At 39.8% G+C, this 10,883-nt stretch overlaps 2 protein-coding genes and 1 long non-coding RNA gene across 6 annotated transcripts; all 3 read left to right on the top strand.

Moving 5' to 3' along the window:
• Nucleotides 1-240: 240 nt before the first annotated feature.
• Nucleotides 241-3,867, top strand: wee2 (WEE2 oocyte meiosis inhibiting kinase). 4 transcript variants are annotated; one of them, XM_079465725.1, is made up of 12 exons: nt 241-485; nt 769-1,032; nt 1,129-1,328; nt 1,402-1,456; nt 1,578-1,747; nt 1,947-2,068; nt 2,139-2,285; nt 2,363-2,476; nt 2,568-2,653; nt 2,746-2,916; nt 3,203-3,351; nt 3,435-3,841. In XM_079465725.1, the coding sequence occupies exons 2-12, from the start codon at nt 778-780 to the stop codon at nt 3,568-3,570; spliced, it is 1,605 nt and encodes a 534-aa protein (XP_079321851.1). In that variant the 5' UTR covers nt 241-485; nt 769-777; the 3' UTR covers nt 3,571-3,841. The 4 variants fall into 4 exon arrangements, with proteins under 4 accessions (XP_079321851.1, XP_079321850.1, XP_079321853.1 ...); XM_079465724.1 differs by having other exon boundaries at nt 433-544; nt 3,435-3,867; XM_079465727.1 differs by having other exon boundaries at nt 467-725; nt 822-1,032; nt 3,435-3,808.
• A 323-nt stretch (nt 3,868-4,190) lies between these two features.
• Nucleotides 4,191-10,620, top strand: bida (BH3 interacting domain death agonist). The gene is made up of 4 exons (XM_079465462.1): nt 4,191-4,293; nt 5,062-5,323; nt 9,900-10,033; nt 10,116-10,620. Exons 1-4 carry the CDS (start codon nt 4,276-4,278, stop codon nt 10,311-10,313), a joined length of 612 nt encoding a protein of 203 aa, XP_079321588.1. The 5' UTR covers nt 4,191-4,275; the 3' UTR covers nt 10,314-10,620.
• LOC306899303 lies at nt 6,097-8,617 on the top strand. Its single transcript, XR_013787183.1, has 7 exons — nt 6,097-6,603; nt 7,127-7,171; nt 7,264-7,338; nt 7,420-7,490; nt 7,575-7,658; nt 7,809-8,026; nt 8,150-8,617. It is a non-coding gene; the product is annotated as an uncharacterized lncRNA (long non-coding RNA).
• Nucleotides 10,621-10,883: the final 263 nt, after the last annotated feature.

Raw genomic sequence — 10,883 nt, 5'->3', positions numbered from 1 at the left:
TAGACGGTGTCATGTTGCCTGTGTTTTTTATAACAACGAATGAAACAGGCGGACAACTAATACCCCAGAGATTTTATTTGTGTCGTTTTCCTGTATTTAATTTAATTTTAATTTGTAGCTAAATATATAAATAAAAGTTTTAAAGTGCGTGTATATTTCATTCTTTGTTGTCTTTTGAGGTAATGGTTAGCAGAGGTAATTAACGGCAGTCATAAGGTGTGTTCAGGTGTGTTAGACTTCGTGCGGCAATGCGCAGACTCATTGGCGAATGACATCAAAGCACCGCGAGAGCAAAGCGACAGCAGACCGCACCGTATGCTTTTCAAAACGCTCTCGCGATACTTTGGTATTTACACGCATTTTAGTCTGCGCAGGGCCGAGCACCTAAGCTCGTGTCACTCCGCCCACAGTTAAAGGACCTGATTCCGCGTTACTCATTAACATAGCGTCAAGTTCAAGCGTGGTCTCACACTAGCTCGTCTCAGGTTAAGTTTGATTTGTGTTTATGTTGTTCAAAACTGCATATCATGATCCTAGAACACGTGTAAGTATATTTTGAGCGAATGTTTGATCCAGTTTACAACAGTGAGTAAACTAGGTCCTCGAGGCTTAGCGTTACCAAAGGAGACCTGCATGGAATGTATTCATATGACTTGTGGTTGTCAACATGCAATCGAACGTTTCATCAGTGCAATGTTTTACCTGCAAACAATAATGATACACTTGTAAGTAATAATGGATTTTTGTCTTTAATTTGTCTGACTGTAGTGGCTTGAAATGGCCTCTGTGAACGCAGTGCAGCAACATCTGAACTTCTCTAGCAGTGGTGAGGAGGACAGCAGTGATAATAGTTTTGATGAATGGACCCTCAAGAGTGTTCACCTTCGTAGCCCTTCTGCAGCCTGTCAGACACCCCGAATTCAGCGCCACCGTACCCTGAGTGTCACGGTTTCTCCCTCCGCTCCCTCTTCTCCCATACCATACAGTGCCTGGAAAAAACTCAGGCTATGTGAGTCACCCAGTACACCAAAGGTGAGGCTAGTCTGATAAGTTGAGCGATATGTAATATATATATGTGTGAATGTTATTGTCATCAATTCACTGATATCAAACTTCTCCCTCTTTTAGAGTTTGCTGTCTAAAGCAACCCTCCCTTGCTCTAGCACCAAGCCATGCCGCAGTCAAAGATTACTTCGTTTGTCTACTGCTTTTGACCGTGTACCCTCAGTAAACATCAACCCTTTTACGCCGGACACTGTGAACAGGAACCGTGAGCTCCACAAGAGGAAGAGCCAAAGGAGTGATGAGGACGATGATGATGTACAAAGGTACCAGCAAGGCCTTTAGTAGAACCTTTGTGAACTCCTGCATTTGCTTTTTCATAAATGTTTATTTCAACAGATCAAAAGAAACTCAGAACTCGTCAGATGATGAACATTTTTACCTTCCATCGAAGGTATGGTTAAATAAAATAAATCATTTTTATTTTCTTTGTCTCATAGAATTTCATAATCCCAATTTAAGCTTTGGCAAATCTCTGTTCTCTCTAATACGGTCTCCCATCTGTCTGCTCTCAGAGGCCAGCAGTGTCAGCCCGCATGCTGTCGCGTTATGAGAGCGAGTTTCTAGAGCTGAGCTGCATCGGCGTGGGTGAATTTGGTGCCGTGTATCGATGTGTAAAGAGGCTGGATGGCTGTATGTACGCCATCAAGCGCTCACGAAGGCCAATCGCAGGCTCCGCCAATGAGTGAGTCAGCACTGCCAACCGCGTGATCATATTTTGTTCATTATTGTTAGAACAAACCATCATATATATGGCTGGATTATGAATGTTTTCGTCTCAAGTCTGGTCTAATTCTCTGCTGTTAAATTCAAATTTTATGAGGAAATGACGTGTGTCATGTGCATCCCTATTTCTAGGTTTTAGAAAGGTTTTGTATTTTCAGGCAGCTGGCCTTAAAGGAAGTGTATGCTCATGCAGTGCTGGGGCATCATCCTCATGTTGTCCGTTACTACTCTGCGTGGGCTGAGGATGACCACATGATTATACAAAATGAGTACTGTGATGGTGAGATAGCACAGAACTGTTTGTTTATTGGTTATGGTTGACGTATTGTTCACACCCTCTTTTTTTGTAGGTGGTAGCCTCCATGATGCTTTAACTGAAAAGCGAGAGCAGGGGGAGTTCTTCAGTGTACCAGAGTTAAGAGATCTGGTCCTCCAGGTGTCAATGGGACTTAAATACATTCACAGCTCAGGCCTTGTGCATCTTGACATCAAACCCAGTGAGCTTTGTTGCCTCTACCACCTGTTATACAAAAATAGAAACTTTGACAAATGTTAATATGTTCATAATTTTTAGGTAACATTTTCATCTGCCGTCGACCCAGTGCCAGTGGAGAGGGGGAGAGTGAAGAGGAGGAGTATGATGATGATGATGATGAAAGCCCCTCCTCTGGCGTTGTGTATAAAATTGGTATCTGGCCTTATCCAGCCTCAAGATTGAAAAATCTAAAACTGTGATGCTAATAGCAGATGTCATTGGTTTGATGTTTTGTGTTATTAAGGTGACTTGGGTCATGTGACGTCTGTCTCAAGCCCTCGGGTGGAGGAAGGAGACAGCCGCTTCCTGGCCTATGAGGTCTTGCGAGAGGTTAAATGTCTATTTGAATTCATCCTGTTGACTTTGATCTTATATACTACAGCTATAAACAATTTACTCCGTTGACTCACTCTTGCCTTCAGGACTTTACCCATCTTCCTAAAGCAGATATTTTTGCACTGGGGCTTACAGTTTTAATAGCAGCTGGAGCGCCACCACTTCCCCAGAATGGAGATGACTGGCACAGCCTTAGGCAGGGACAGCTACCCAGTCTGCCCCAGGAGTTGACACCCCCCTTTAAAGACCTCATAAAGGTATTTTGTTCTTGATGTTGCCTAAATCATTACATTTTGCTTTACCTCCCACTATAGAGTAATCTTTTAGTCGGATCAGGTATCTTCAAACAGATGTTAGAAAACAAAATGGTGTATTTTTCTACGTTTTGTTACAAAATGAAATCCCTAATATCTCAGTATTAGATGGTTTTAGAAACCACCTTTACATTCATGGTCCACCAGTAGAGGGCATCAAACCGACATTTTTTTTTGTACAGTGGATTCATTTATTTGTCTCTGAGGCATAATACATTGGATTTGACAGACGCTGTTAGATCCTGTTCCTACTTTAAGGCCATCTGCATCTGCATTGTGTCGGCACAATGTACTGCGCTGGGAGAGAACGGGAAAACTAGCTGCACAGCTTCGCAGAGAGCTTAATGTGGAAAAGTTCAGAACAGCCGTGCTGGAGAGGTATTTGGTTATTTCGCTTTGAAAATCAATGCATTTTCCCCCATGTAGTTCCTAATTATTAGGCTATATTTATTTCACCCTAGGGAACTCCAGGAGGCCCGACTGGCTGCTACCTCACCCCAGCAGTCATCCCAACCAGGATCTCTTCCAAGAGCTGGGAGGAAGCTTGTGGGCAGAAGTGCAGCTCGATCTGTGAGCTTTGGTTTCCCTGGATATTAGAACTGAATGATTTTAGCACTGGATTTGTTATGTACTGTTTATGCCAACAGTCTTACACAGGGTTATGTGAATATGACACATCATTTAAAAAATGAACCAGTTATATTTGGTACATGATGCAATCGTAAGTTTGACTGTTTAACATTGCATGTTTTCTATGCCAACTTTGTTTTTTAAAATTGTAAATAAAGAATTTTAAGTGTTTTGCTGAGTTATGTTTTATATAGTTACGTGTTCCAATTTTGCCTGTCGTTTTATTTTATAACTACTGAACACTATAGGCTGCAAAGGCATTGCGTTTTGGGGGTATTTTTAAAAGGGTGAAAGCGTGCATCGGCTAACCCTCAAATTGGATGGGCCCCTTATCTAGCATTTACAGTGACAAGACAACGGGAAATTCGTTTCCAAAAGCCCCCGTGATCTACAGTGACGATAGGTTAAAAATAAATAGTTACGTGAACACGTCATTTGAGTCATTCTTAGCATTAACCGTGTTCAAATAAAGTTGTTTTAACTGAGCAACTAAGCAATTATTAATTAGCAATACTTCGTTTTACTTGTGAAATTATGCCGACTCTCTGAAGTTGTTGCCAATGAATAAGCCACGCCCCCATCCCCGTATTGCGTGTCATCATAGCACGCGAGGAAGGAGGGGATTTTTCCCTTTAGGTTCGTTGTTTATTAAAGAGGTCGAATTGAACTGTTATGGTTCGTGCAATTTACGTAAGTAACGAGTGTTTAAACTTTAAATGAAAATGTATATAGAAATGATTAATATTTGCGCTAAAGCAGCATAAATAGTTTAAACGCGTTTTTTAATCACCGGCACATTTACTGGCACATTTACTGACGTTACACCGTAGTTAAGATCAGTCTCTGGTGTTTACAAACGGCAATTTCAGTGTAAACAACCGTTGTGATATTTTATTTAGCAAGAGAGATAAACGTATTCATAGTTGTATTTGAACGATATTCAGCTGGGTGTAACTGTTTCGTTTAGATCCTTTATTTACTATAGGAGTTGTAACTAAACTTGCTCTGACTCTCAAACGCATGCTAACATGAGGCATGACAACCTTGTTCTCGAGAACAAGACACACATTTGTTTCGTAGTATCAAATGATCCAAAATAAATGCTCTATTTTTGGGAGAACGTTATTTAATAACCGTTTCGACATTAAAACAGGTGTCAGCTAATTCACGTTAGCTTGTTTTAAAATAGTCACTGCGATTTATTGAACTGAATAAAAATCCATGTATAACTGTATTGTTAGTTTATATTGCCTTGCATGGTTTAATAAGGGTATTATTAAGGGTATTAACAGGAATTGCAAGATTAAGAGTTTTAAAAATATAAAGTAGAAAAAAGAACCATGAAACTACTTCCTAGGTCCATTGATTCAAGTTTGCATATGACATGCAAACATTTTTTATTGTCTGTTATTCTTATGGAAACTGCTCACTTGCATTATTTATCTTCTTTAATTGCAGAGTACGATGATGTCTTGTATGGCCTGTTTAGCAATGGACTGTGACGGTTTTCCGGAGACGTCCCTTGTCCTCCTTACCTTCCTTCAGCACAAACGCTGCCAAAACAATGACATTGATGATCTTTATGAAAATCTAAGATGGACTACCAACCACAATTACATTGAGAGTGATGATGAATTACAAACCGATGGACACAGCTATCCCGACGACTTTAGCCACCTTTTGCAAGACCTTCAGCAGCAAGTTCGGCCTCATCTGCCAGGTATTATTTGGATAAATTGGGCCCCTTTTTTACATGTTAATGTCAATAAGAGTCCCAATATACTTCAATGCACCTTCTAGGGCTGTGCAAAATTATCGATACAGCTAAATATTGCGATAATTTTTTTCACGATAGTGTATCGATAGTCCAACCTATGGTATCGATACCTTAAATAAGTCATGTTTTGAATGGATTCAAAATGACGTTTCCGTTCCTGTTGATGTCGCTGTGATTCGCTGTCATACGGACGTCTCAAAAGTAAGCGGGTGCGAGAAAGCAAATGGCGTAAAGTAGATTCATTCATATAATATCACCAACAAGCTTCCGTATATTTTAGCTCGTGCAAAGAAAATAACAGAGTCGGTGGTGTATTTTATTTGTAAGGATTTGCGACAGTGTGGTTGAAAACCCCGGCTTCGGGCATATGGTGAACACTACCCAGCTAGCAAAAAATATCGGCAAGACTTCTTTTTGCCGCCAGCCCTAAGCTGTCGGCTATAGGTGCGTCTCGCTGGCGGGGATGAAACGTTTGCCGCCGAATACGTCACTCCCATTTCTTGCGAGATGCCGCCGGCATGCAGCCGGCGGCCCGACTGCTTCATTTTCTCTGGCGGTTGCCTCCGTCGATTGGACTGCGGCGGGCTGGCGGCAAGCCGCTTTGAAATTTTCTCTAAATCGACCATGTGCAGGAGTTAGAGTAAAACTGACAGCATTTTAACTACCTTTCACACTTAAAGTGGTTATAAAATCATAATAGCCTAGATGTTAATTATATCCAACAGGCTATAGTTGTTTTGCTCCAAAGTCAGTAGGGTTTATAACAGATTCTTGACCATGATTCCATTAAAGTAAGGTTTGGAAAATGACATTTAAATTACTTTGAAACTCTGAAGCGAGTACAGTAATATATGTAAAATATATCGAATTATTTTATGCACTTAGGTGAACATTTTTACATTTCTTTGATTTATGCACTGACTGGAAATGTCGTTTATGTCTCATTTTTTCCCACCTCGATTTTTAATGTATTTGACCTTTAACAAGTGTAAGGGATTAATTTGCAATTGCGACCTGTACAAATTAATTGTTAAGAAGGTTAAAGCACATAAAACGAAGTACCTCCACCGGTCGAAAGGGGCAGCAGACGAAGTTACCGGTAACATTTCTCTGTCTGTGTTGCTTGTGTGCAAATCCTGGAAGATCACTCGTCACACGTTTTTGTTTGAAAAGAGGATCAAGATACAGATTTCAGATAATAGTCATCGACTACGATCGTTTAAGTAAGTACATGTTCATTTTGTACGTTGTTTTTGTTTATCTTTATAAAATCTCTAGTCATCTTTGTTCTTGCCTAACTAGTCGAGCTAAATTAGCGTTGTTTATAAAGTTGTCGCTATAACTATTAACTTTCTGAAATAGCTACTTGGTTTCTTCCAGGCGTTGAGTTTTTTTTCTGTTACAAAAGTAACGATGTCTATATTATTTTGTTTGTATGAACAAGTATGCTTTTAATCCACTAGCTAAAGTTGCTAGCAAGTGTTAGCTAACACATGCGGTTTTGCCTTTGTTACAGTACACATTGAGGTTTAGCAATGTTGTTAGTAAGAATACGTTTGCTGTATGCTGTTATTCCAGTAGCTAATGTGTCTAGCAACTGTGTGCGCTCACACGTGCTGTTTTGCCTTTGTTACAGTACACACTGAGGTTAAGCAATGTTGTTAGTAAAACTTAATTTGCTGTATGCTGCAAATCCTGTAGCTAAAATGGCATTAACAATGTGGTTTTGTTCACGGTTTCTTTCAGATAACTTGACCAGAGCATAACCTGTTATGGGTGAAAACGCTGGAGGTATGTAATACCTTGTGCTAAACTTAAGTCCAATTCATTAAATGTATGCTATAACTTCAAACATATTTTTACATGTCAATGATTATCAATAGGAGAAAGTCGTCGCTCTGTTATAGGCCCCTTTCGCCTGGCATCTCGTGTACAGCATGAAGTTTTCAGCTACGAAGGTATATTGTAGGCCTCTGTCTTAGTGTGCATATTAAAAATAGTGCCTTAAGTTGTTGTTTAAAAAAAATATATATGTGTAGATTTTCACAGACTAAAGAATGAGAACCAAGCCCTGAGGGAGGAGAACCAAGCCCGGGGGATGCACAAGCAGGTGAGAACATGCACTCTTTCTTAAATGTAACTTTTTTTGTCTGTGATGTAGGTCCAAAATTGTCATATGCCTTTCGTTTTGTAGCTTCGGATGACAGCGGCTCGCTTCAAGAGCAGGTGAAGCAAGTTGGGACAATGCTGAAGACGTTTGCTAGCACTGGGCAATCAGGTACAACTCGCAAACAACGCCTGTGGTTGTTGATTTAATTCCCATTGGGGCCACCTGTTCATGTCGTAGACCTAGATATAAATGTCATAGTTCAGTAGTTGATGAACCAGGACTGACTACTTTATTATTTTATTCTGGGAACCCCTGTAGGTGCAGATCAGACCCTAATGCTGCGACGTCTTGGAGAGTTTGGTGATGTTGTGCATAGCATGGACAACAAAATGGACACTATGCTGCAACATTTCAGTGCCAATGTGTCTGTTGGAGAGATATCCCTGCCAGGGTGTAACTCCCCCTAGACACCCAGGAAGATTTTGGTGTTGCTTGACAACACTTTGAGGCAGGATAAAGAGCTCCAGGAACGACTGGTAAATTTGCTAATTTCGCTGTAGGTTAATCTAAAAAGTAAAATTAAGATTGTACACTGCCTGTCACATATTTATGTATGAGAAACTTCAGAGAAATTTAATTTGTAACACTTGAATTTTCAGCTTCGGTTTTTGGCAATCAAATGTGGGAGGGACCTAAAGACAACCGTGTGGCGAATGCTTCAGAGTATCTTCTCTAATCACCTTTCCATTAATACAACCTGGACCGGTGTAGAGAATAAAACATGTTTTAGAGACCTGTTCCTGAAGACCATTGTACCTTACTATCCTTTTGTTAGAAATTACTTGTAAATGTGATGTTATACCTCAAATTATTTGGTGCCAAATATCCTCATTACTTGATATAATGTTTACTGGTAGCCTAATTATTTTCATCCCAGAGCTGACCTCTTTAAATTAACAATTATTGTAAGTGTTCTAATTTGACTGTAATGTTTTTTTACCAACATTGTTTTTGTAAACCTGCATGTTCTTTAGTACTTTATTTTATTTTTCAGTTATTTACATTTCAGTGCTCTACACAGTTACTGTACTTTGAAATGTGGAATTAAAACGCCAAATGGGAAATTGACTGGTTTGATGATTCATTCTTTATAAACTGCACGCTAGAAATATATAAGTTTTTTTTTTTATATATATATACACAATAAGCGGCGGCAAAACGCACGAAAATAGCCGACGGGCCGCGGAAGAGCCGCCTGCAATATAACGGCGGCTGAACGGCGGTTGGCCCGCGGGCCATCCGCGGAACGAAGGCGGTAGCACGCCGGCTGCCGCTTTTAAATAGCGGCTGCCGCCGGCGGGGCGCCGTCAGACGCGTTTGCATTTACGCCTTTCTGCCGCTTCTACTGCCGCCGGAGGACCGCCGGTGGGCCGCCGACTCATTGCTATCTGGGTAGCTGTGTTATTCCGATTCGCAGGCACATAACAGACGTAGAAGTACCCGGGATTTACGAAGAGGTAAAAAAAATCCCTTAGGTCGGTAGAGCGAGTGACCCTGACTTGCAATGCATCGTATGTTAGGATTACATCACAAACACAGACACGCGCAATGCATGAGACGAGCCATACTGGCATAAACATTGCGGAGTTACTGAAAACTGCACTGGTGGAGTGGGATATAAAAGAGAGTCATACTGACAATTTCAGTTTTATGAATAGATTTTAATGTACTTTGTATTTTATTAACAACATACTGAAAAAAATACGTTTTTTGTGGCATTTGCATTTAAACGTTTAATGACTAAATATGCACTTTAAACATTATATGTTCGCTGTTCAGTAACACTGTGTAAGCAAGATGACAAATACCTCTTATAAATAGCTTTGTTAATAAAATTGAATGGAATCTTTTGTGTCTGCAGAGTTATCAGTATAATGTGATACCAGAACATACCAGAATACCATAGATTGTACACACCAACATGTATTTTTAGCTCACTCTTAATTTGTATTTATTTAAAACAAATTATTGCAATATATCGAACGTTTGTATCGTATGGAATGTATTGTGATATATTGTATCGGGACCCATCTATCGTGATATGTATCGTATCGTGAGGCCCTTGCCAATACACAACCCTAGCACCTTCTATTATTTACTGATCTTACTGATTTATTATCTGATTTTCCAAGAAGTAAATGCATGGAATTAGTTAAAAGCAGTGTGCTTTGTCTGGCATTATCATAACTGTAAGAACTAGTTGGACAAACAATATTTGTAATGAAAGGCAATATTTGACAGAAATGTCATGACTGTTTTAAATTTTTATATAAAGGTGGCTTTCAGTCTTACATATTTTGCTCCAATTGATGTTTGTTGGCATTACCCTAATGTATTTTTCCATTGTAGTCAATGCTGAAGAAGCTCACGCAGCAAGGGAAATGGCTGCCGAGCTGATCAGAATTGCAGACTTGTTGGAACACAGAGTCCTCTCTCGAGCAGCTGAGAGTCTTACCAAGAAACTCAAAACCTCTCCATTGCAGGTTAGAAGCATTAATACAAACAAATCTGATCAGTTAAGATGAGGTAAATTATTTAGTTAATTTTCTCAATTTGTTTTTGCAGGTTTGGTCAGACCATATATCTGTAGGAGTGCAGAGTTTACTTCAACAAGTGCCTGGTGCCGGAGAGTTTAACAAAGAACTTGTGGAGATGGCCTTTACTTTTGCACTTACGAAGACGGTGTGTGAACATGTGCCCCGTTTTCTCTTTCATCTATATGAGGTTGTGGTTCAGTATTTCGTTCCCCCGAGGCCCCAGTGATCTTGTTCCACTGGTGCAATTTCTGTGGTTAGAGCCAATGTACATTTGTATATCGTTTCACTCTGTTAAAAAGAAATCATAGAGACCAATGTATTTTTGTGTATTAATGTGATGGTAAATTTTCATTTTGTCTTGCATTTAAAAATAATTGTTTATCAACAATATGTATCAATGCATTGTGTTGACTGTTTATTTGTTACTTTGTTTTAACACCGTGCAGAACAACGGATGAACAAATTGGATAAAAAAAGTTTGTATTATGTTCTTCCATAAAACTTGTCATTTCCAATAAACATGACCATACGGGAATTCAGCGTTAACATTAAACTCCGTTTGCAACCATGAGGCCTATTGCCCAAAGCAAGATGAATAAACTGGGTTGTAGTACTGAGTAACTGAGTAAATTAACCCAGAAAAACCTAAGCTTCTTTAGATCTGGTTCAGCTGTTGCACAATGCTATGTGAAACATTCTCTGTAAACTCTGGTTCGATCCAGAGTTCGTGGGGCCCGTGAACCGGAAAGTGTGACACGTGCTGAAAACAGCTCAGAGTATGCTCAAACTAAACACG

This window comes from Barbatula barbatula, assembly GCF_947034865.1.
Source record: "Barbatula barbatula genome assembly, chromosome: 10".
NCBI lineage: Eukaryota > Metazoa > Chordata > Actinopteri > Cypriniformes > Nemacheilidae > Barbatula > Barbatula barbatula.
The sequence above is the reverse complement of the archived record's forward strand: the minus strand, read 5'-3'. Positions and strand labels throughout refer to the sequence as shown.

Excerpts from the sequence above, each read along its gene's own strand:
- bida (XM_079465462.1), top strand. Across the intron at positions 5,324-9,899 it reads AGTTCGGCCTCATCTGCCAG|TCAATGCTGAAGAAGCTCAC; the intron begins GTATTATTTGGA and ends TTTCCATTGTAG. Across the intron at positions 10,034-10,115 it reads TCAAAACCTCTCCATTGCAG|GTTTGGTCAGACCATATATC; the intron begins GTTAGAAGCATT and ends TTGTTTTTGCAG.
- wee2 (XM_079465724.1), top strand. The coding sequence starts at position 506 with ATGTTGTTCAAAACTGCATATCATGATCCTAGAACACGT. Across the intron at positions 1,329-1,401 it reads GACGATGATGATGTACAAAG|ATCAAAAGAAACTCAGAACT; the intron begins GTACCAGCAAGG and ends TTATTTCAACAG. Across the intron at positions 1,748-1,946 it reads ATCGCAGGCTCCGCCAATGA|GCAGCTGGCCTTAAAGGAAG; the intron begins GTGAGTCAGCAC and ends TTGTATTTTCAG.